Source organism: Squalius cephalus (assembly GCF_949319135.1).
Source record: "Squalius cephalus genome assembly, chromosome: 1".
Lineage (NCBI taxonomy): Eukaryota > Metazoa > Chordata > Actinopteri > Cypriniformes > Leuciscidae > Squalius > Squalius cephalus.
The window spans coordinates 47907096-47932242 of record NC_137122.1 but is presented as its reverse complement, the minus strand read 5'-3'; the positions used below and the strand labels follow the sequence as shown (position 1 = coordinate 47932242).

At 37.8% G+C, this 25147-nt stretch overlaps 1 protein-coding gene across 2 annotated transcripts in view; it reads left to right on the top strand.

Moving 5' to 3' along the window:
- The window catches only part of smurf2 (SMAD specific E3 ubiquitin protein ligase 2), a 55960-nt gene that overhangs the window by 5702 nt on the left and 25111 nt on the right, over positions 1 to 25147 (top strand). The window contains exons 2-5 of one of the 2 annotated variants that reach the window (XM_079876337.1): positions 15768 to 15806; positions 17256 to 17364; positions 21963 to 22096; positions 23866 to 23931. In XM_079876337.1, coding sequence (XP_079732463.1) covers positions 15768 to 15806; positions 17256 to 17364; positions 21963 to 22096; positions 23866 to 23931 — 348 coding nt within the window. Of the gene's footprint in view, positions 1 to 15767; positions 15807 to 17255; positions 17365 to 21962; positions 22103 to 23865; positions 23932 to 25147 lie in introns of both variants that reach the window. The other variant, XM_079876336.1, reaches the window with a different exon arrangement.

Genomic DNA, 25147 nt, shown 5'->3' with positions numbered 1-25147 from the left:
CAATGTGACTTACTTTGCCATCAATTATTTTTTTTATTATAATAATAATAATATTAGTATTATCATTTTTTTTTTTGCCATGGAAATGCCCTTCATCTCACTGTCTCATCTCATCCTGCTGTGTGACTCACTGCGTGGTTTGGCATCTACACACTCTTTTACTCTATTTGTGCTTTGGAGTATTGTTATTCTCAGACTGTATAGAAAGATTATCAATTTCAAATAAATTGTCAATTCTATTTTCCTTCTTAATACACATTCCTTGTCATCAAAATGTAATAACCTGCTGCACCTCTGAAACAACTTTCCCCGTTGGCTGACATCATCAAGCACTCTCATCTTTCAACCCCTCCCCAGTCAAGCCCAGCGCTACTTGTTTTTTCTCATTGAATATCCTGTTTCTCTCAGAAATGTCATATTGCTAAAGTGAAATGGGTTATGTTGACTGTAAGCATGCAATGCAGCATTAGTCCAGCACGAAATTTCTCATCCATAGCTGGGAGTGTTTTATTTGTTGGCATCAGACAGTTGTCCTTGTGTAATTGTGATGTAATGGTTAATGGAATGCCATTTCAGCCATGTGGGTCTCCAGACGGAGCGGCTGGTAAAAACACCATGTTTAGTTGCATACGGCTGTCGACTCGGCTGCCAAATTTCCGAATTGCATTCTAGCGGAGAGTTTAAAGGGCAGGAGGGGAAAAAACCCAACAAATCGAAAGCAGGCGAAAAGAAAGTGCAATAATTGCACACCATTTGTAAGCGTTTTTCTTCTCCGACTGAGAGCCCTCAAATGATTGAAATTGTTCCACCAATTAATAGACTGAGACTGGATTTCCTGTTGGTTCAGCTGCTCTGCTGGAAGGCGAAGGCCGAGACGGCGGGTTGTGCTTACGAGCCACTGCATCTGAACTGTAACGGCCAGATAAGCAGGACAGCTGCGACAGAAACGCAGACGCAGGGTGTTTAAATAAGAGACCCAACTGCACTAACTGCTGCACTGTGCAATACTTCAGACCAGGTGTGAAGATGTTAGAAGCGTTTAGATGTGTTTTTTCATGTCCCTGAGCAATAATGCTGTCTGTTTTTCTTGTTTCTTGTTTTTTTTTTTGTTTTTTTTAACCTTGATTGACCAGATTGGACTGGGGGAAATGTGATCCAGGATCAGAAACTGGCTTGTGGTCCGATGCCAGCTGAGACAAGTCTGCGTTTGACTTCCACCGCATGTCTGGCTGAAAATGAAAACATTTGGCTAGACATTCCTCATTAGCACTGTTTAATTCTGTAGATCAAGAACAGCTTTCAAGAAACTTCATATGGTATTGTGGTCAGGCTGGACGATTTTTAATGGTAAACATTTGGATGTTTAACTTGTATATCTGTGCTTAGGGACCCTGATAAAATTCACATGGGATAGCATTTTTTTCTGGCAAGTAATGTAATAGCTAATAGGTGTTCGGCCAAACATCATGTAACACCGGTAAAACAGACTATCGCTGCAAGCCTGATGTGAAATCTGGACTTTAGTTGGTCCAGACGAGCAGGTATCATGAGCACACCCAGGTTTAACACGTTATTTTAAGGTGACATTTTGCCCAATCCCGCCCTCGGTCTAGTACGAGTTTGACACCCGTGCTTTAACCTTTGACATCATAAAACATCATGCCAACTAATGTAAGCACACTTAATCTAATTGTCTGTGTTTGACAGCGAAGTTTGTGACCTCTGCCTGATCTCTTAAAGGTGCAGTATGTTATTTCTCAAAGTCGTTGCTGAACATTGTTGATATTTGAAATCAACCCAAACAAACACAGCCCTCTCTTCATTGCTCCGCCTCCAAAGCTCACCCTTCAACCATAACCGCCCTTTTCCGAGTCGGCCTTGAACCTCAATCTCTGACATGCGAGGTGGGTGCACTAACTAGGACACTAAACAGTAAACACCGCATTCTCTAGCAGTCCTCAGCATGCACAACTCTCGCTAGCTGGCCTCCATTACACACGCAATGCAAGAGTTGGTGTCTATTTATCGTAGCAGATGCGCAACAAAATAATGCTTCACGAAAAATAAAACGAAGATGATGAACGAACGACAAGGAAGCACAAAAAATGAACATACATACACAAGAGTAAATGCAAAAAAGAGTTTGTTGTTAGTTGCAAACAACACAGTAGCTCCAGACAAACAATGACACTCAAAACTAATGTTACTCACATAACCAAAGCAACCTCCGCGTCTCTCCAGCTCTTGAAAACTTTTCTAATATTAACACTCATTCCTGATCATAACCCTTCATTTTCCAGTGATGTTCTTATGAGCTTTTCTCTTTTGTAATGTCTCTCAGCCATTTCTCTTTCTACAGTCTTTCTTTAAATCTCCACCTTGCGCGTTCTCTCTCCTCCACCGTCATTCGCCCCCTACTGGCTACACATTTGTTGATGTGTCTGGTTGTGTCGGTGCGACCAACTTTCAAACAGCGTTTTTCAAATATCGCTTACCCCACCTTTAACATGTCTGGTTCTCATCTAATATTTAGACCTACAGCTGTGTTGGAGGTCACATTATTGATTTGTTTGGAAATATTGGCCTAATTTCATATCACAACTTTAGAGGATTTCAAGTAAATATTTTACTGATATTAAGTATTACTCGATATTACTCGTTTTCAGAGAATATATTAAGATATAAGCTTATTTTCTTACTCTATTAACAAATTGTTCCTTTTGTTGTAAGAACAGTTTGCCAATTGTTTCGTTTAAGCACAATGTGATTACATTTTCATTTGATTTTGGGGTGACATATAAACATCATCTAGACAGGTTTTGTGAGTTTCATCTGTGTAATCAGACAGTAGCTAAATGTCAATAAACTAGCTACGCAAATGCAAATGATGCAAGTTTCTGTTTTAAGCATAAATCTCAATAAATGAAGTCAGATTTGTGCTTAAAACAGGAAAATAAAGTATTTGCCAATGGGGTCTAAAATATATAAATATGTTCTTTGAAAGCAATATCAATATTTTTCAGTTTAGTCGGTTGTTGGATTAGTAGTTAACCATCTTAAGACCCTAGTGCCGTTATTAGCCAATGCTGATTGGTCAAATGGCCAAATATTGGTCGTTTGTGGTCAATATGTTGCTCTTCTGCTCTTTCATTGTATTCATAGGATCTTTAAGAGCAGTGCTGTTTATAGTAGACGACACTGATGGATTGTTAGGAAAATTAACTCAGCTAAACTACATGCTGTTTATGGGGGATTCAGATGGGAAAGTACTTCTGTGTTGATCAGATAGAGGCTCTTAATGGTTTACAGTTGGAAAAGCATGCCAGGGTTTGTCTCTAGTGGGAATTAAATTGATAAATGGCAATAGACTAAAATACACGTCTTCTTCTGACAAACAGTAGGCTAGATTTTATTAAACCTTCCCTGCTGGAAAAGCATACTTGTGTGTGTGTATATATATATATATTTTTTTTTTCTTCTGATTATTCATTCACATAATATAGCTTGTGTAAAAGAGATGCAAACCTCATATTCATCACATTTTTCTGCTCTCTCAAACTTCTCAGATCAGACGTGAACTTTCCTCTCGCAGGTAAATTCAGGGTCTGTCCGCAGAGCCACACACAGCAGTGGTCCCGTTTGGGAACAGATCTTAATGTTTACCTGACGCAGCTCCAAGTGCACCTAGGCAGTCGTCCAGGCTTCCTGAGGTCTGCGTTGTTTAGTCTGAGCCCACTACCCTAGACCTTCCTCCACCGGTGCACAACGTCTTTTTCCTTTTTGTTGAAGTGTTAAAGGTCTGGGTTATATGACCCGGATCTTTGGGTTTCCCTGCCACATTTTTGAGCCATATACTTCAGGATGTTGATGTTGATGTTGTCTCATTTCTGATTTTCATGACATGAATATGAGAACAAAGCGTGTAACCTTTTGCACCAGAGAGAATTATCCAAAGCTGTTTGTTTTTTTATTAATACCGTAGTTGTAGCCAAAGGGCATTGCTGTGGGTTGGGTGGATTTAGCTTTCAATTTGGTGAAATCCTTCCTGGTGTGATTAGATGAGATATCCCACATACCTTCATTAATTTAGGTCATCAAGTTGATCATAAGGTAACTACACTTAAACTTTAATTCAACCTGAGTGTGAACAATCAGGCAAATATTAGTTTTCTCAAAATTGCTTGTACTCCTTCCAAAATGTTTTAGTTCAGTGAAATCTTGTTCCTGGAGGTTTTGCTTCACATGAAGTATAAATGTTACCAACATTAAAGCCCTTCAAAAAAATGTGTGCGGTAAAAATTTTTGCGGAAAGCAACCACATGCTTGTCAATTATGATTTCTTCATCAAGATGGAGGAATGCCGACCTTCTTGTCTCACAGATCATGCAAATGGTTTATGTTTGTAAAATTGTTGATCAAATCTAATGTAGTTTGTTTTGGCTTTGTCGCTGTGATTCCTACAGAACATTTTTGTCCACACTTCAAAGATTTTAAGATTGAAAGTAATAATAACTTAAAATTTAGTAAATGAGTTGATTCAGTTAAAGATTTGTCTTGATTTGTCAGCCATTTTGATTCATTAAAAGGAACCGGTTCATATGAGTTGTTTGTTCGTGAATCGTACTGTGTTGGTTGGGTATTGTTTTAGGTTATGATTTAGTAAAAAAAAAAAAACCTAATTCATAAATAGTCATTAATTTATGAATTGGACTATACTGATAGCATTTTTGTTTGTTTTTGCATGCAGCATAAAGACAACACAATAGAAAAACATGTTTTCTTGCCATTATTTTGCACGAAGTTGCTATGTATTCAATTCAACTGCGAACGTACATTTACAAATAATAAAAGCAGAGAAGGAAGATTACTTTGTTGACTCAGTTAGCCTATTTGAAACTGTAGTTTGTCAATTAGATTTTTTGTATGTTGTGCATCTGCTATTTTGTGTCTCTAACAATAAATATAGTTTTAAATGGTAAATGTACATGATTCAGACACTTTTCCACCAGGTAAATTATTCACAAAGGGCGTAAATAGTCTCCGTCATGCAAGCTTTCAGTATCAGCGTCGGCCAATCCCTTGATTTGTGACCCAAAATAAATGATGCACAGTCTGAGATGCAACCACAGAAGAATTCTGTGATAGCCACTGATGGTTCTTAAGTCTCTTGTGTTTTCTTTCAGTCTTATGTGGCCTACAATTTGTGACTAAGAGTTCTCTCAGACCTCTGACTAAGAGATTGACCTAGACACTGTAAAGAAGGTGGTGGAAAATTGATTCCAGAACTACGATCCGATCCGATAATGTCTTTGCACCTCCTGTAGCAATGTTCTCAAATGGTCATTTAAGTTCACCCTTGATAAGTGCACGTCTTGACTTAGATGTGAGCTCAGCCAAACAGGATGCCAAGTCGTGGCCTAATGAATGAGATACCAATCCAGTGAGTGAGAAAGCAAAACTAAATCCTTCCCTACTCACGAAAGGGGGGAAACCGGAGAGTGCGGCAGCAGGAAGCGAATTCGAGATTACACCTAGCTCTCCACTAACAACGAGTCAACCTCTCCGCCCTTCTCTCCTTTCCTCCGTCGTCTTTCCCGTACTGTTTTAAGAAGCTAAGTAGGAAGGAGTGGCGCAGAGAAAGGAAGCCTTTTGTTTACAGACGAACAATGCTGTGAATAAGAGCATGTGGCCCTAGAACTGGAGACAAAACATGGCTCAGACGGGCAGGGCAAGGCTGGGCCGGTCCGCAGATAGTGTGAGGGGAAGCTGGGTAAGAGAGAGAGACGGGGAGGAAGGAGGCCTGCATTCCAGTGAGATGCCTCAGCCTGTTTGGAGTGACTGGATTATACATTCAGAAAGTCGTGGATGAACTCATGGGAAGATATTTTAGTAAGGCAAGCTTTTAGGTAGTCAACCATTTTGTTCCAGCACAAAAGACCTCATGAAAACAAAATAGGAGCTTTGTGGATTTTAGTCCATGTTTGTTAGCTTTGAGGCTTTCTAGTTCATTACATTACACATTTTTACACTATAATGAATATAATTTTTTTTTTAAATACAATCAGAAAAAGTTGACATTATTACTGATTTATTCATCACAATTATTTTACTCTATTGATAACCATAGTTTATATGGTTCTACTTTGGTGGGTAGACTTTATTTCATGTAATATAATAAAAAAAGTATTAATAAATCTTTATATATGAAAATATATAGCTGCCTTTATATGTTAGAAAGGGGATCATTATATTTGGAGGTCTGTGGCCTAAGGTTTGGAAAAAACCCTGCTCTAACGTATTGAGAAACTTGAGAAAACTTAAAGATAGATGTTCCATCTCAGATTGTATCCCAAAGTGTTAATTATCTGAACAACCTTTGGTTTTAATGTGCCTTCTCTCTCACACCCCCACTTCCTCTACACTGTTGCTTTCCATTACGCAGCTTTCACATAATTTAACCACTAACATCTTTTTTTTGTCAACCCCCAAATCTTCTCACAATTCCTTATGGACTTTCCCATTTATCAAACCCTTTTGGGGAAAGGCTCTTTTGCAGTTCATTGATGGTTGACAACTTTGTAATTGTCACCATCAATGTTTTAAGTATTGTTTGTGAGTTGTGTGGATGGAAATTAGACTTAAGTTTGGTGATTTAGGTAGATACAGTTGGAGACAGTCCATCTTTGTGCAGTTTTTCATCAAATAGACATTAGGACAAACTTACATTGCTTGCACTAAACCAGTTGAGCTTGTTAGTAGTCAATGCTTTGTAAACCTTTGGGGAACCCTTCTCAAAGGAAAGAAGGGATTTGGTGTATTGTATAGTATGGCGAATTCCCAGACATTTGTGAAGAGAATTGGAATTAGCTGAGAACAATGACCATTGTGCCGTAGTTGGCGTGATTGGTGTGTTTTGACAGTGTACAAAAGTGTTTTTGACAGCTAATATTTGTCTTTTTGCTCAACTGACGGGTCCAATCATATCCACTTCACCTCTCCACTTTTCTTTCCTTTTGTTATTGTACGTGTATTCACAGAAAGCATGACACAGGACTCCCAGCAAGACCATTAAAATATTGATGTGCCGCCCTGTACGTGTGATCAACTATATTTTCTTTTTCCGAAGTAAGTCGTGATCCACTTCTCAGAAAATTGTCTAGTCAATCATGAGACGTCCGCTGCACCAGACACAAAGAGTGATAACATCTCAACTTCAATGCTATTTTGATCTCCCGTTCTGCAAGAGGGAGAGCTCACGACGATATCTGGGTTAAAGTCAAAACGAGTTGAGTACGTCCTGTTTTTCAGTTGTGTTTAAATAGTTTAGATGAGAAGTTACTTGGACATGGACGTGTCTAGATGGTAACGCTTTCTCTTTCAAGAGATTTCGCAGCATGATGGTTATCGGTTAGACCTCCATTTTGGTTTCACTGTCATGTTTGGGCTTTGTTAAATTGGGTTTCACTCTCATGTTTGTTTTTGTCTCATTTTAAGACTACTTCAAAGATGATAAAACATCAAAAAAGCAGTCCTTTCGCCACTAACAGAGTCCACATGTGATTCAGAGAACAAGAATGTATGAACGTGAGTACGTGACACAGAAAAAGAAAAGCAGAATGGAAGAAAAGGGCCACGTGTCATGGGAATGATAATGTATGCATCCTGTAGAGCTGGAAGCTCGTCGTCTGTGGGAACGAAGGCTTTTAGAAAGTCGTTACTTTTCCAGAAGTCCTTCGAGACTTTGCGGAAGAGCAGTCCTTGAACGCTTCAGCTATTTTCACGCTGCTTCTCGCTGTCTATCTGCACGTTTGTTTCCCTGCCTTCGTTTTATCAGTGCTTTCTTGGGTTTTTTCCCCTCATTTTCTGTGTCTCTCCATTGAGCTCTACATATCACATCTCAGTCCTATCTTTATCTTTCAGCCATTCTTGACGCAAAGAAGGTGTTTGTGACGGACACAGATGCACATTGCAGCCGCTTTGTCCGGCTCTTCCAGGCCTCTTGACAAGGGCAGAGCTCAACGGCTGCTGGTACTGACCGTGTCACTTCCCTTTACCGGTATCAGACTGTTCTCTGTCACCCTCAGACTGCCGCTGTCTTGGCTTCTGCAGCCTAAATTAGCTACTATCTTGCCTTCTGGAGCTGAACTCACACACACAAAGCCACACACACAGTTGGACCTGAAAATGGCTTTTTTGTCTAATTCAGTGAGCCAGTTACTTTGAGTGCCCTAATCACTGTGAGAAACCAGCGACTGTAACCTATTTTTTATCACTGTGTTCACTGTGTATTGTGGTACATTTCCATGTGTATATTAATTGTTGATTAATCGATTAATTCCCCGGTTGGGATCGTGTAGAGCCCTTTGAAGCTGCATTGAAAACTGCAATTTGGACCTTCAAACTGTTGTACCCCATTGAAGTCCACTATATGTAGAAAAATCCTGGAATGTTTTCCTCAAAAAACCTTAATTTCTTTTCGACTGAAGAAAGAAAGACATGAACATCTTGGATGACATGGGGGTGAGTAAATTATCAGGAAATTTTAATTCTGGTGTGAACTGATCCTTTAAGCTTTCGGTGTTCTTGGTTTCGAGTAGCTGATGTTATCTGACGTACTAAACTAGTGTTGCACATTTTGAGAGCGTCACAGAAACCAGTCCAACCTTTTTTTAGTTTGCTTTGAGACACGACAGAGATAAACATTGACAGAATCTAAGACAGGTTTTTATCTGTTGTTCGCTGCCAGTACAGCAGTGTCTTGTCTCTTTATATGAGTTTGCGCATTGATTCGCTTCATTTCACATCTGATGAATTGATAAGCGTGTTTTGGTGGCTGTGAAACACTCCATTCATAAATTAACATCTGTGTTGGGGCAGATGCTGTTGCTCCGAGGAAACGTGTCAGAATTTCACTTTGCGAGTGATTCATTGCAGTTGATTTGTAGGAATGAAGATTGGCTGCATTACATGCTGCCAGTTCACTATACGTCTCACAGAAATATTGATTTGTCAGTGCAGGAATGGTGCTTTATGAACTTGTACTGTGCATGAGATTGATGGTGTGTTTTATTAACTGTTTGAGTGCATTTCACTAATCACTCAGGGAATTTGGCATTGTTCCTGATCTAAAGAACTTCTTCAATTAATAAATGACTTCTAGTCAGAGGGTATGCCATATGTAAAGTCCAAATTAAATTAAAGTTGACATATTTACTTAAATACACTATATTTATACTAATACGGTAATCTTTGGTCCAGGTTATTCCACAATTTTTTATGTTTCATTAATGCATGAAACATTAACAAATTGAGTTTCTTTTAAAGGGATAGTTCACCCAAAAAAAAAGAAAATTCTGTCATCATTTACTCTCCCTCATGTCATTCCAAATCCAAACCTGTAAGACTTTTCTGTTCATCTTCAGAAATCTTTTTGATGAAATCTGCGATTTTTCTGTCCCTCCATATACGCAACACTTTGACGCTTCAAAAAGCTCATAAAGAGATCGTAAACCTAATCCATATGAACTGAGCGGTTAAGTCCAAATTTTCTGAAGAGACTTGATCGCTTTATGATGAACAAATTGAATTTAGGCTTTTTTTCACATAAACATTGATCAGCAAACATAAACAGAACCTTAACCGAACTTGATGCGCTAAAATGTACTTCGTTCCTCAGTCTCAGCTTTTAAAATTAAGTATGGTGTCTACTCCGAGTCTATTAAAAGGGCACTTGCTACAAATGCTAAATTCTACTGTGCTCATAATTAACTTGTTTTCACACAAAAAATTGTGCTCTTTCAATATTTGTACTCATTCCTAAATGCTCTGTCACTAGTTCTTCTAATTTGTCTCTAATACAGACACTGTTGCTTCATGTCAATAATTAATGGAGTTGAGTGCAGACGAGGTTTCGAAGGCCCAGTGTGTGTGTGTGTGCGTGCGTGCTTGTGTGTGAGTGAGACTTCCATACAGAGAGAGAGAGAGATACATTCCAGATGGTGGAATGATGAGGTGGGTTTCATTGGACCGGTAAACATTCCCAGGGATGTTTGCATAGAGAAATTCTTCATCGACTGCGAAGCAAGCATGTTTCCTTTTTATCCGATCCCTCCCTCTCCTCTTTCTCTCGCCATCTCCCTCACTTTTCTTGGATTCAGACCATCGCTATCATCACCTGCTGCAACTGTTCGAACCCTTCACACGAGTCTCTTCACTCTTCCTGACACAGTGGCATGATCATTTTTATTTTTCTCTGTTTATTTCCCCAGCTAACAGGGAACGTTCTCAAGGTTCTCTCAAAGTTGCGTTCTTCTGGTAACATCAATAGAATGTTCATTCAAAGTTATCTGGTCTTTAATAACGTTCTCAAAACGTAAGCACAAAAATTGTATTTGGGTGGGAGACATATAAGCCTGAAAAAAGTTTTTATTTTTTACTTCAAATATTAGGCATAAAAAATATTGAGTTGTGTTGTACTGACTCTTGCATTTCCCACAATATATTTGGTCTTTTAGATTTTGTATTTGAAATTGGATTTATTCACCAATTTGTTGCATTCGTGCCTAAAATTGTCATATGGTGTGACATAAAAGTTATTCTATATAAAATGAAAATGGGATATACTCTCCCTAAGTAACTAACTTCAACATAAATTGTTTTCATTACTATCTTAAGACTTAACATTTCTTTTGTGCAGATTCATTAGATTTTGTATTGTTTTTCTAAACCATCATGCAAAGTAAGTCATCTCTCCTCAGCCTTTCCAGATATTTTAGATTAATTATGTTAAACCCGGTTATAAATCTATGAAAATGCTTGTGACTCTTGCTGATACTATTTCTCTTGTGTTCCGTTGACTTTTTTATGATTTATAATTAAGAAAGTATTTTTACTGGCACAATTCTGAATGTCACACCAAATTATATAGTGTCACGCTATATGATTAACTGCACCACTCCACAATTTGTCAATGCAAAAAACTGTATTTTATTTGCATTCAACATTAAATTAATTCAGTTCAGTTAACATTAATCAAAAAACATACTAACATTGTTTTAAAACGATAAGAAACTCAAAAATACACTCACCTAAAGGATTATTAGGAACACCTGTTCAATTTCTCATTAATGCAATTATCTAATCAACCAATCACATGGCAGTTGCTTCAATGCATTTAGGGGTGTGGTCCTGGTCAAGACAATCTCCTGAACTCCAAACTGAATGTCAGAATGGGAAAGAAAGGTGATTTAAGCAATTTTGAGCGTGGCATGGTTGTTGGTGCCAGACGGGCCGGTCTGAGTATTTCACAATCTGCTCAGTTACTGGGATTTTCACGCACAACCATTTCTAGGGTTTACAAAGAATGGTGTGAAAAGGGAAAAACATCCAGTATGCGGCAGTCCTGTGGGCGAAAATGCCTTGTTGATGCTAGAGGTCAGAGGAGAATGGGCCGACTGATTCAAGCTGATAGAAGAGCAACTTTGACTGAAATAACCACTCGTTACAACCGAGGTATGCAGCAAAGCATTTGTGAAGCCACAACACGCACAACCTTGAGGCGGATGGGCTACAACAGCAGAAGACCCCACCGGGTACCACTCATCTCCACTACAAATAGGAAAAAGAGGCTACAATTTGCACGAGCTCACCAAAATTGGACAGTTGAAGACTGGAAAAATGTTGCCTGGTCTGATGAGTCTCGATTTCTGTTGAGACATTCAGATGGTAGAGTCAGAATTTGGCATAAACAGAATGAGAACATGGATCCATCATGCCTTGTTACCACTGTGCAGGCTGGTGGTGGTGGTGTAATGGTGTGGGGGATGTTTTCTTGGCACACTTTAGGCCCCTTAGTGCCAATTGGGCATCGTTTAAATGCCAATGCCTACCTGAGCATTTTTTCTGACCATGTCCATCCCTTTATGACCACCATGTACCCATCCTCTGATGGCTACTTCCAGCAGGATAATGCACCATGTCACAAAGCTCGAATCATTTCAAATTGGTTTCTTGAACATGACAATGAGTTCACTGTACTAAAATGGCCCCCACAGTCACCAGATCTCAACCCAATAGAGCATCTTTGGGATGTGGTGGAACAGGAGCTTCGTGCCGTGGATGTGCATCCCACAAATCTCCATCAACTGCAAGATGCTATCCTATCAATATGGGCCAACATTTCTAAAGAATGCTTTCAGCACCTTGTTGAATCAATGCCACGTAGAATTAAGGCAGTTCTGAAGGCGAAAGGGGGTCAAACACAGTATTAGTATGGTGTTCCTAATAATCCTTTAGGTGAGTGTATGAGTAAATCAAACACCATCTCACTTCAAGAACATTAAATTAAGTATAAAATTTAAAAGAAATACATTAATTGTATAGGTAATTTAATGTTCACTATTAAACATTCACTATTATCATTGAATATGTTTTGAATAGTTATTTATTTATCATTAAAAAAGGTGTATGTAATATTGTGTGACAAATATATCATATGGTGTGACTTAGAAAAACAGTCACACCATATGATACAGTGTCACACCATATGACGTTTTGTTCAGTTAAGATAATCTCTTGGTTAACTAAAAACAGCTAGCTTATACTTAGCATGTAAATTGCCACATGGCAGGAATGATTTTTAAGAATTAATAAGTAAAATGCGTATAAAAGTGTTTCATTTTCATGTAAATAATGTCACACCATAAGACACAAAACACTGACCACTAGTGAGCATATCAGATACAGAGCTTTTTAATTAAGAATTAAAAAGCCAGAACTCAACTCTTGACCTTGCAAACCACTCCAGAGATGGCACTGCAACTTCCTGGTTGAGTGTGGACCTCTTCATCATAATGATGTCCAAATTATTGCCCATTCAAAATATAGATTGCAGTGTCACACCATATGACGCCCATTTTACGGACAAAATGTATTTGGCCAGAACTTGCTTTAAAATCATACACAGACATCAACACTTTCTGTGTCTGTTGAAATGGCCTAATTCTGTTACTTAAACTGTAAATCTATCAATTATTTATACTTTGCTGATATATATTGTCATATTAGTAAGGTCACACATATCCCGGACAGTCACACCACATGACAATTTTGATGTTTAGATAAAAATTTGAAGTAGAGGTCTTTATACACCAACTACAGCTATGGTATGCAGTAATAATATCTTGTCAGAGGAACAACATGAAGATATATATTTTTAACAAATACCCATTTTTATTAGGTTATGACATCATGGACGGGTAGAATTGCATGTCATGTCTCCCACCCATTTATACATGGTTAATGGAACTTTTTTCCTGAAACATTTTTAGTTTAATGTTCATTTGACGTTTTTAAAATGCTAATTGTTTCAGAATGTTCAGAGAACAAAAAGTAACATTCCCATAATGTTTGCAAAATGATAAAAGGGAATGTTCCAGAAACACGTTTTTAAAACACTTTGACATTATGAACGTTCAGAGCACATTTAGAAATAACAAAACTTTTATGCTGTGTTGAAAACCCTTAACACCTTTTGTGTTCTCGTGCAAAAATGACCCTCCTTTAAAAAAAAATCTTGTAAATCGCTCATTATGCTATATTAATATCCAAATATTGGATTCAATCTTTTTGTCAACTGGTTTTCTTTCAATTATGACAGGTTTTGCATTTCTTTTTAGAACTGATTGATTGTAGGCTTCCTTTATCTGAGGCTATGCAAAAAACTAGCATTTTTCCGGAAAAAGAAAATCCTCTCCTGGTCAAAATTACCCAAACACAAACCGACTGCTGGAAACTAAGCTTTGCCATCACAAGAATAAATTAAAAACAATAATAATGTTTTGGAGAAAAAAAACCTGCATGCCAAGGTTGGAAAAAAATACACGTGCTTGCATTATTTTATACTGTATATCCACGTATGTGTCTTTTTTTCCCAACCCTTTTTCTCATATATGCATTTTTTACATGTATTTTTGTGTCTGCATGTATGTATAATTGTCGTGGCGCGTGTGTGAGTTGAGGAATAGCCACAGTCGTGCCGCAGACAGAATCAATAGCAGTCTCAGTATGGGTGTTTCCAAGTCTGTTTGGATTTGCTAAGTAAAGTCTGCGACTCACCTGCACATGAACATTTTCTCTGCCCTTTAACCTCCTCCACACATTCCAGTTATTCTTACCGTCTCAGCTTTCTTACATCTGGTGGGGTGAACTGCTTTAGTTTTACTTTGAATACCTCAAATGTGTTCCTCCTGCCCTCTAGTCGCCCTTCATTCCTGTCTTCACGGTTTCTCCTGCAGTCTGTCCTCCCTTTTTAGCTTTTCGTCTCTCCATCAAATATCCGTCTGCCCTCATTTACTTTTTCTTTCTTTGAATAACACGCACTCAGTCTCTCTTTCATTTCTTACAAGTGGTAGACTGTATTTATTGTCTGAGATTTTTTATTTTATATTGCATATGTACAGATATTTATTTGCCGGTGCTCATTTTGTCCATTTTTTACATTTAGATGACATTTTCCTGCCATCTAACACTCACTTGGATAATCTTTAAAAACATTAATAATTAAATAACACTGTGAATGTAATTTAGGATATCTCAAAAAATGTTATACTGCACACTATAACGTTGAAGTGCCTAAATTCACTTTTAGCATTTAAATTGATTGATTTCTGTTCGTAATATTTTATTTTCAAATTATTTAGCCAAAATAGCAAATCATTTTAATTTCTTGCTCCTTCAGTCCATGGTAATTGTCTCCAAATGCTCCTTGGATTGTTTCTGAGCCTTTTACAACCCAATAATCTGTATTTTGAAAAGTTTCTCTGTCGCAAACGGTACATTTCTCACCCTTAGACCCATTTTGAATTGTCAATGCTCTTCAGCTTTGTTATCTTCAGCTAAGTGTTTTTTTAACCTCTTGACATTCTCACAGTCGTCAAAGGAAGAATAAAGAGAACTGCAGTTGCCTGTGGTATCATATAGGAAGCTTTAAAATGATTTTTTTGTGTTAGCTAACAGCTCAGTCCTCATTTTCCAAAAGCACTGAGAGCCAAGTTGATCGTAAAGACCATTGCCACCACAGTGTTCTCTACGACTTACAACTTAGCTTGCAATGCTTTTTGGAAACGTAGCCCAGGCCAGTTTGAAGTCAGTCAAACTTTTTTATTTAATTTTTAAGAGTTAAGCTGAATGTAGGCCAGCAGTGGGATGTGGATCAGAGGGCTTTTTTTTTTTTTTCATCTCTAATACATTGTGAGCTTGATCTGGGAGTGCTGAACTCTGTAAGAGCCGCGCTATGGATTTAAACATTTTCTCGGCGGTTTAAACATGCTGAGATACTAAAAATACGGAACTCGGAAATTAAAAACATATCTATGTATCACTGTCCTGTCAGCCGTTACGAGACCTAAATCCCCCTCAGTTTTGCACAAAAAAATTATTTTATTCGTCATTTTCTAGGAAGGATACATTTATTTGATAAGCAAAAATCACATACGATATTAAGTTAATGCTTGTTTTCAGAGATTATATCTTGAATTAGGTTTATTGTGCCTATCCCACTGGCAAATTGTCACATTTTAAGTAAATAAAATATTGTGCAAACAAGTCTTTGTGTCTTACACGGTTTTACTTAGTAATTAAAATAAATTATACATTTTTTATTTTTACTGGAAGACATAATTAGCTGATCAATCACTGTTGTGACGTTTCACAAACATCCATTTCAAAACGTTTTAATAATGATGTTTTTTTCCCTCTTTTCTCTACAGTTTTGTGCGCAAAGAACCTGGTGAAGAAAGACTTCTTCCGTAAGTATCCTGCCTTCATAAATACTGAGAACGAGCGTGTGTGTGAACGAGTGAATTGCGAGAGCGCTCTATGCCTGTCACCGTGTCTCAAGCACTGTTTTAGCAGGGGCTCATCTGTTAAAAGTGTGCAGAGAGAGATAAGTGCTCTTCCCCCACGAGACAGCAGAAATGTGGGTCAGTTCGGGGAGACAAAGCAACCGCTGGTTGACACATGTATGCACACCACATTTTCTGCCTCGATTCTCTCTACCCCGACAAACACAAACAACCAAGCCCACATCTGAAACTCTCATCAGATATCAAAGAGAAAGAGATACGTTGTTGGGGGGTGGGAAGAGAGACAGGTACCAGGCGAGTCTGAGGAAAAAGAGGAGACCGTAAAAAATGTAGGAGCAGAAATTTGATGTCGGCAGAGTTTTAGCAGAGACCGTATGCAGTTAGATGAAGACTGGAGTCTCTTTTCTTTGTAAACCTTCATGCATATCTTCCCCTTCCTTCTCACCCTGCAATTGAATTCATAAAGCCACACAGATCTGATTTCTGTTGATTCGGGTAGCCAAAATAGCAGAGAGAGAGAGAGAGAGAGAGAGAGGCTAATAATCTACGAAAACTCATTTTTCTAATAATCGACTTAATTCTGGCTAATAATCTACTAATAGTTAATTATTCCCCTGTAATGGCCTATTAAAAACAGCTAAAAGCTCAAAAGAATTATTGTGATGTATAAGTGTCACAATATTATAATGTGAATTATGAAATATAGATAACTGCTTATTTTGAAATTACCAATATGGCCAATGTTTTCCAATTTCATTTAAATACTAAATCTAATTTAAACAGCATCAATGCTAAAGTGCCAATCTAGAGTACTATATTGTGTATTCAATCCAATCCAATTATTTTTATGAATGCAAATATTAAATGACCACCAGTGTCGGCTGTAATGCAGGAAAAGCACTTTTTGGAAGTAACCCACACAAATTATGTTCATTTCATTGCTCTCATTGTAAAACAAATTCTAACTATCCTTAAAAACCATAAAATGTAGCGGGATCGTTACATAATTGGTTATAAAAGTAATGTTATATACAGCTCAATGAGTACGCCTTCAGACCCATTTATTAAAAAGAAAATCAAAAATATGATTTAAAAATGAATAATATTCTAAAGTATTTTACCTATAACATGATAAATGTGAAAAAATGAAGTAACCTTTCTGAATGCACTGTAAATGGTATATAATATTGTGTAGGAATAGCACAATCGAACACATGACTTGACAGTCTCCATTTCTAGTGTTAGTGCGTCTGTAGAATTTGGAGCTTTAGTGTTTTGGATTCTGCGGCAACATTTACAGGTTTCACAAATACATTTCAAACTACATTATGAACTTGTATTCAATGCCGTCTTCGATTCCAGCTCAGAAGACGTTGTTTCTGTGTTTTGCAGGGCTGCCAGACCCCTTCGCCAAGGTGGTGGTGGACGGTTCAGGACAGTGCCACTCGACAGACACAGTGAGGAACACCCTGGACCCCAAATGGAACCAACACTATGACCTGTAAGAGCTCTTCCTGGTCTGATTGCATTCAATGGCTTTCTCAGTCACACAGACACACACACACACACACACACACTGTCACACCTTGATTTCATTTAAACTTCATACCAGCTCAGTTTAAAAGAAATATAAACCCGAGACAATAATGTTTAGGAACCAGAATCCAGAGGAAGACGACTCTGAAGCAGACTGATTTCGAAGCACATGGCCACTGTCCAGTAGTTTGAGTCTTAGAGATTTGGCTTTTAGTGCTGTCAGAATGTCATTAGACGCCTCGTGTGGTTTCATTTCGGTAATTTTTCTGTGTGAGTCACCACATAGAAACTGTGCCTGTTTTTGACATCTCATTTAAGTGTGCTTATGGATTATGGCTCACCGTGTTGAAAACATTTGGATTGAAAAGGAAACAAAAATGCATAGTACAGAATATTTCTTCTCATCATGTTGTTCCAGTTTTGTATGATTTATTTCTTCTTCTGTGGAACAAAAAAGGGGATATTTGGGTGAATGTCTGAGCTGCTGTTTTTCCATACAATATAAGAGGATGCTAAGGAAAAAAACACAATACAAGTTGTTCTGAAGTCTTCTGAAGCTGTATGCTAGATTGCTATGAGACACAAACCAAACTTAAAGGGTTAGTTCACCCAAAATGACTAATAATTACTTGTTCCAGCCCCGTAAGACTTTCGTTCATCTTCAGAACACAAATTAAGATATATTTGATAATCTGAGAGCGAGCTCACTCCTCCATAGGCTTCTCTGTAATTGAAACTTGCCGACCCAGAAAAGTTAGTAAAGACATCATTAAAATAGTCCAAGTGACTACAGTGGCTCAAGCTTAAGTTTATCAAGCGACGAGGATACTTTTTGTGGGACTTTATTCAACTCTTCATTTTCTTCCGTGTGGGCCTCTGAGTGAGTTCATGAGAGCGCCAAGACACATGCGCGAGAACTGAGAAGAACCGCTGAACTGGTTTGATGTGTTTGGTCATGGGCGTGGCCTCTGACGTCACACTTGGATGTGGGCCGGGTTGGATGCACATACGTTTATCTGTGTTTTTATGCTATAACACACCTTTTCTTACTCTTACTGTGTGTATATATGTCATATATTTAAGATCTGATTTTTGCGTACGAGTGGTTTTAGTTGTTCCTATTTTATTTTTGTAAATTTAGAGAACGAAAGTTATTTTTGAATCATGATTTGTTCGTGAGAACGTTCATACGCAGATTTCATGCACAAATTCATGCGTACGCACAGTTAGTGAATGAGACCCATTGTTTGGGTGGACCACATTTTTGGTGCTTTTTGTCCTCGTTTAATCTCAACAATACATTTACCTATTTGTTGTATGGACAACAGTGGTTAAACATTTTTCCAAATATTGTCTTTCATCACCGGTTCAAAATATTGTGCTCAACAAAAGAAAGAAAATCATTCAAGTCTGGCTGAGGGTGTGTAAATAATGGCAAAATTAAAATTTTGTGTTGAACTAACACATTAGCATGCACTTGAAAGTAACCCCAGGGGTTTTTCTTGAACCAGTGGTGTACGATTTCTTCCAATCTCTTAATCAGTGTAGCCCATCAGTAAAGCTCCCAGCATCCTTCAGGCTTTGAGGATTTAGGTCACCTCCTCTGGAGTCGACGGCTGTATCTGAGGAGATCACAGTGCGGATTTCCATGGGAGTTTGGGCATGGGTGGAAAAATCCCATATCCATTAGTTATACCGTACGCTTCTAGCTCTATTTACATTTTTACAGACGTTTTATTAACAACTACAAGTATCAACTGGAATAAAAATAGAAACTTTCCCTCCCCGCAGGCCTGCCACTTTTCTCACAGACCAAAAGCTGAATGTAAGAGAGGATGGAAACCATAAGAGGGCGAGATACAATAAAGGTCGACAAAAACCTTGTCTCCTTCGCACATCGAGCTGACAGCCGGCAGCTAGAGAAAGCACACGTCTTCGTTTGTTTGGTTGCCAGGGCAATGGTAGACTAACCCTCACCCCCCAGGACGGCTGTCGAGTTAGCCAAACATGTCACGTCTGTCAGCGGAAAATAGGCCGCCGTTTCCACAGCCCTCCCTGCAACCCGGAATAATGGGTGGGGAAGAGAAAACCATGGAGATGTTGCTTAAATCCTCCATCCTAAATACTTGAAGTACACTGGGATTTCTGTTCGCAATCAGGGTTTTAGCAAGTACTTTTGAACTCAAGTTTATTTGTTAGTGATACTGTAATGTGCCTTTATGTAGTCCCATAATGCACATCACAAGGGTTCAGTTGTCTCGTTGTTGGCAGGGAAATATAGCCATTGTTGAAAGGTTATCAAGCTATTTAGAAGTTTTGTTATTCTTGCTGAATGCCAAAATGTCAAAATCATTTAGATTGACAGGACTGAAAACCTCCAAAGGCTGCATGTTGCACAGAAAGATAACTGCTAATGTTCATAATGAACAATAGTACAGAGTCAGTCAAGCAGGAGAAAACCGAAAACAGTACCAACAGAGATTAACATTTACATTTAGCAGATGCTTTTATCCCAAGCGACTTACAATAGAGCAACATAAGCAGTAAGACTGAAATATTAACCTAGATGTGAGGAAACTGTTAAAAAATGAACGCAAGAGAAGATGTGCTCGATTATTTAGGTCAGAACCACTTTTTAGAGATGTTCTGGTCTGTGGAAACTACCTTACCATTTTAAACACGTGAAATCAAGGTTTTCGTTTTTTTCAAAAATTAATACGAAGAATAAATTTGTGTAAACTTGGCACACATGTTTTAAATTCAATTTAAAATGAATGTATTTTCATTAGATTGGCTACATCTTTTTGTCATTGACTCATTTACAGAGTTACAGTTCTGTTGGTATTTCCTTCAGAAACGATCACTCGGGTTTAATGAAGGGTTATCAGAGAAACTTAAAATGCACAAAACTATAATTATCTGTTAAGTGTTGGCAGCATTCGGTTTCAGGTTTATTGTCTTGACTTTTTCTTTGTTCTGTCTCCTCTCGGACTGATTGGGTTAACTACAAGCTCTTGTCTGGTATAAGTCAAACTTGGCATTAAGACTCTCCTACATATTTCGAATAAATAAGGGCTGTTATGAGCTAAGACTTCAGAGCTGGTGTTTGGCTTGGTAGACGGTTGATAAACTTTCTCCAGATCAGAGAGAAGTACATTGATTGTTTGGGTTTGGTTGGGCTCAATCTGGTCAGAACATCCACTGAGTCACTGGCGTTCTGTCTTCTTGTTTCTTTCATCCCTACCCCCTTTTTCTGCCTTTCTCTCTACTCCTCTATCGCTTCGATTGGTTTTCAGTCCAAACAAGATCTTTTGCCCAGGGATTCTGTCCCATTGGCAGGCCTACAGAACATTCAAACTTTGCTTGGACGTTTTTCGACAGGCTAGCTCCTTTTCATGTCCAGTTCTTGAGGTGTTTCTGTTCCCCGACTTTAAGGGAATCATTTGTTTTGTCTAACGCCATGCCAAAACATTCAGACAAACCAGCTGAGTTTTTATGTAGGACTTGATGAAAGACAGACAGTGGTAAGAGAACAAGAGAACTGCATTGGATCGCTCCTGTTCTTGAACTTCTTGGTTCGTCTTGCTGAAATTAGGAGAAGATGTGTGGTGTTTTTCCCCTTTGAATCCTGTTTAAAAGAACCAAATCGAGACGCCTTCAAGTAAACCAAGACGTCAAAAGAGTGAAAAAGTTTCTTTCTCTTCATTTTCATCTTCATCTACTTCCTCTTTGTGACCTTCTTCCTTTCTTTTCGTAATCTTATTCCTTCCTTCTTCCTCTTCTTCATTGTTTTCATCTACTTTGTCTTCCTCTTTGTCATCTTACTCTTCTTCATCGTCTTCTTTCTATTCTTTATGGTATTTTCTTCCTTGACATCTTCTTCATCTTCTACCTCTTTCTTTTCTTTCTTTTCATCCACTTCCTCTTTGTCATCTTGCACTTCTGTCATCTTCCTCTTCTACTTCTTCACCGTCTTCCTCCTCTTTTTCCTCTTCCTCCTCTTCCGCTAATTCCTTTTTGTTGTCTTGTTCCTCTTCTACCTTTGTCATTTTAATCTACTTTGACGTCCCTTTTGTCATATTCTTTTTCTCCTTCCACATCTTCGTCGTCTTCCTCTTATTTATCATCTTCCTCTGTCATTCTCCTCCTCCCCTTTTCCTCTTCTTCCTCTTATTCATCTACTTTGTCTTCTTCTTTGTCTTCTTCTTCATTGTCTTCTTCCTCTTCATCATCTTCTCTTCCTCTTTCTTCTTTGTTACTTTCAACTACTCCCTCTTTCTGTTTGTCATCATCTTGCTCTTTTTTTCATTTTCTTCATCACCTTTTCTACTCTTCTTCTTTGCTTTTATCTACTGTCTATTGTCTTCTTCAATCTTTTTTATTTTCATCCGTTCCATGCCATCTTCTTTGCTATCTACATAAAACTAAAATAAGCAGCTGATCTTCTCTTCTAAGCCACTGCATGTAATCATGTTTCGCAATGTACGTTCCATTCAAACTGCACCATGGACTGTCAAGACTGAGAAGTCTGATTTAAAGGGTCATCTCTTGTTCTTTCTCAAGGTATATCGGGAAGTCGGACTCCATCACCATCAGCGTGTGGAACCATAAGAAGATCCATAAGAAACAGGGAGCAGGGTTCCTGGGATGTGTACGACTCCTCTCCAACTCCATTAACCGACTCAAGGACACAGGCTGTAAGTGTGAGTGTGTGTGTGTGTTTTTGTGTGTATGATTGACTTAGAAGCAGTCTCATAGTGTGTATAATTAGCTCAGAAAACATGGCTCAGGACAAATTCAATACTTGTGTGTGTGTAATTGGCTTAGAGAGGTTGTAAGTATGTGCTACAATGGCTGTGTGTGTTAAAAGTGTGCAACCTTTAAATAAAAAACGCAACAGCAATGTTTTTAAACACAATAATATATCTTACTTTGACTGGAGACCACTGTCAATCTCAGGTAAATGACGTCCTGTTATTTGTGTATCACTTTCTTGTCGGCTACACAAGAACTGGTGTCAGGATGTTTAGGGTACGAGGGCCCCCGTCACAGTCTGTCTGGCTGTGTTCCAGCTCCACAGTTGTGTTTAAAAGCAGGCTTTCCCTAGAAACCCTCCAGCATGACCACTGTCCTGGATAAGCACAGGAAACCCACAGCCGCTCCCACAGCTGGAAGTGATTCAGTTCACCATTTCCTGTTGCACCCCTCTGTCTTTCTGCCATCATTCTTTCTTTGTCTTTTCTCATTTTCTCTCTCTCTCCTTCTCCCGTTCAGTCTATCACTAATAATTAGGGTCTTTAATAAGATTTTTTTTTTTGGTCTCTGCCAATATTACCTTTTTTTTTAAAAAAAGAGAGAGATAAATTCACAACAAACAAACAAAATTCCTCTTCATTTCATCTACTTCCTCTTCATATATATATATATATACATATATATATATATATATATATATATATATATATATATATATATATATGTATGTATGTATGTATGTATGTGTGTGTGTGTGTGTGTGTGTGTGTCTGATGCGTGCACAAAATTGCAGTATGTCTATTGTCTATTTCAGCTAATATTCTTTTTTTTTTTTTCTTTTTTTTTTGTATTTATGATGGCTATATTCTAGTAACTTTTAAAACTATATGTTTTTGACTATCTTTACTGTATTCGAATTGGCCAATGTTAATTATTTTTAAATTATGATGAAATTGTGAAAATGTACCAGTGACCGCTATATTGGTATCTGATAAATAATTTATTACAATAAATGTACATTTTGCATTATATATCGACGACAACTGCATTATTTTTTTAATACAAAAAAATTACAATACACAATACAAAAGTACATTACAATACTCTCTACATTTAAAAATTTTTTAACTAGTCTGGTCAGCTAATTAGTTTCATAAATATATTTTATTTTTGCGCTTGTATTTTAGTTACTGTTATTATATCTATATCAGTGCATCCCTAGTCTTTAGTGAAAGTAATTTTTTTGCAGGTGCTTGACCATATGAAGGGGTTTAAATGTGAGATGAGTGTTTTGGGATGGGTGAACACTCATCCAGCCCTGTTTAGTCTAGCTGTGAGTGTGCATCCTGATCTGACTGTGTGTGACTGTGTGTGTATGTGTGTGTCTATGTGAGAGTGAGAACAGATAGTGGCCTCTCTAATGTCTGCAGGCTACTTGTTATTCCTGTCTCCCTCTTTCCGGCAATGACAGAGAGCCCCAGCGTGTTTCTGGAAGCGCCTCACTCCTATCGGCACATCTACAGTCTGAGAGGAATAAAGCAGCCTCTGTGTGTGTACGCGCGCACACACACACTGATACAGAGCGCTGCAGTATATGTGACCTCACACATGAAATATGGAGCGTATTAGGCGTCTTTTAAGTCTCAGATTATTTCTCACATGAACCTTTTCTTTATCCTGACGCAAATTTTTCTCTTTCCCTCATTTACAGATCAGCGTTTGGACCTAAACAAATTGGGGCCCAATGACAGCGATACCGTGAGGGGACAGATAGTTGGTGAGTCACAAACTTTGCTCGTTCGTGAGAAGGACCTGTCAGGAATTTGGAGAGCTCCTCTATTTTCATCTCTTTGCCACATCTGCCATGTATCCCATGAGTCACACCAGCGCTAGGGCTTCAAAGTTTTTCATTAATGATGGTTAAACCCACACATTTACCTTCTACGCCCTAAAAATGTCCCTCGGTTGGGAGCATGGGAGGAAAAAAGCAGCCCTCATTCTGCCTGATTTATCGGTTTCTCTTTGATATTCCACTGCGATTTTCTTTCATGCGCTCGAAGAGCCGCATTGTTCCTTCATCAATAAAGAGTTTTGTGGCGTGGTGATGTATTTGCGCACTGGGTTGCACGTCCCATGGCCACACCACAGGTTTTACAAGCAGCCATTCATTAGAAGATGAATGCTTTCCCATGCCTGAGAATTTCAAACACTCTTATATTCCATTTGTTTCTTAATGTCACATCAATTTTTTTCATCACGTGTGTTATGATGAGTCACAGTTACCGGTTGATCATTAATGAAAGCAAGTAGTTATTAACTCTAAGTTACCTTTATTCTAAACACTAACCCTAAATATATCTCCTCACACACCATTTGTATAAAAATATGTCAGCTATATTTGTTAGAACAATTTATCCTTTTTTTAAATGCATTATCTTTATATGTATTTGCCAATATACATTTTTTGGATCCATTTTTAGAATTACTTTTTTTATTGATACATTTCGAAAAACAGTCTTTATAGGTGAGAATATTGCACTTTTTTTTAAATGGATAATTCATTAAAAATAATTTTATTAATTTTCAGAATTTTATTAAAATTCGCTTTTGTGTCTGCCAACATTTTTTTAATTAATATTTTTAAAATGTATGATAAATTTCAAAAACATGATCTATATCGTATTTTCCAATATTATATATATATATATATTTTTTTTTTTTTATTAGGATATATTTTTAATATAGAAATGTTTTTAAATGACAATGAATTACTAGGTATTAATGGAAGCATACCATTTTTTATGTATTATTTTTATTATTTTATAACTAAAACCATATACTTGTTTTCTATGCCAAGATCTAATAGATTTGATTAACGTTTAACCCTGATTATTTAACTCGATTGTGTCTAGTTTAACTGATGTTTTTGTGCGAAGGAACTTGCAGTACACTTATTGCAGGAACAAATGCGCAAAGTTTCTGTAAAGCTCATG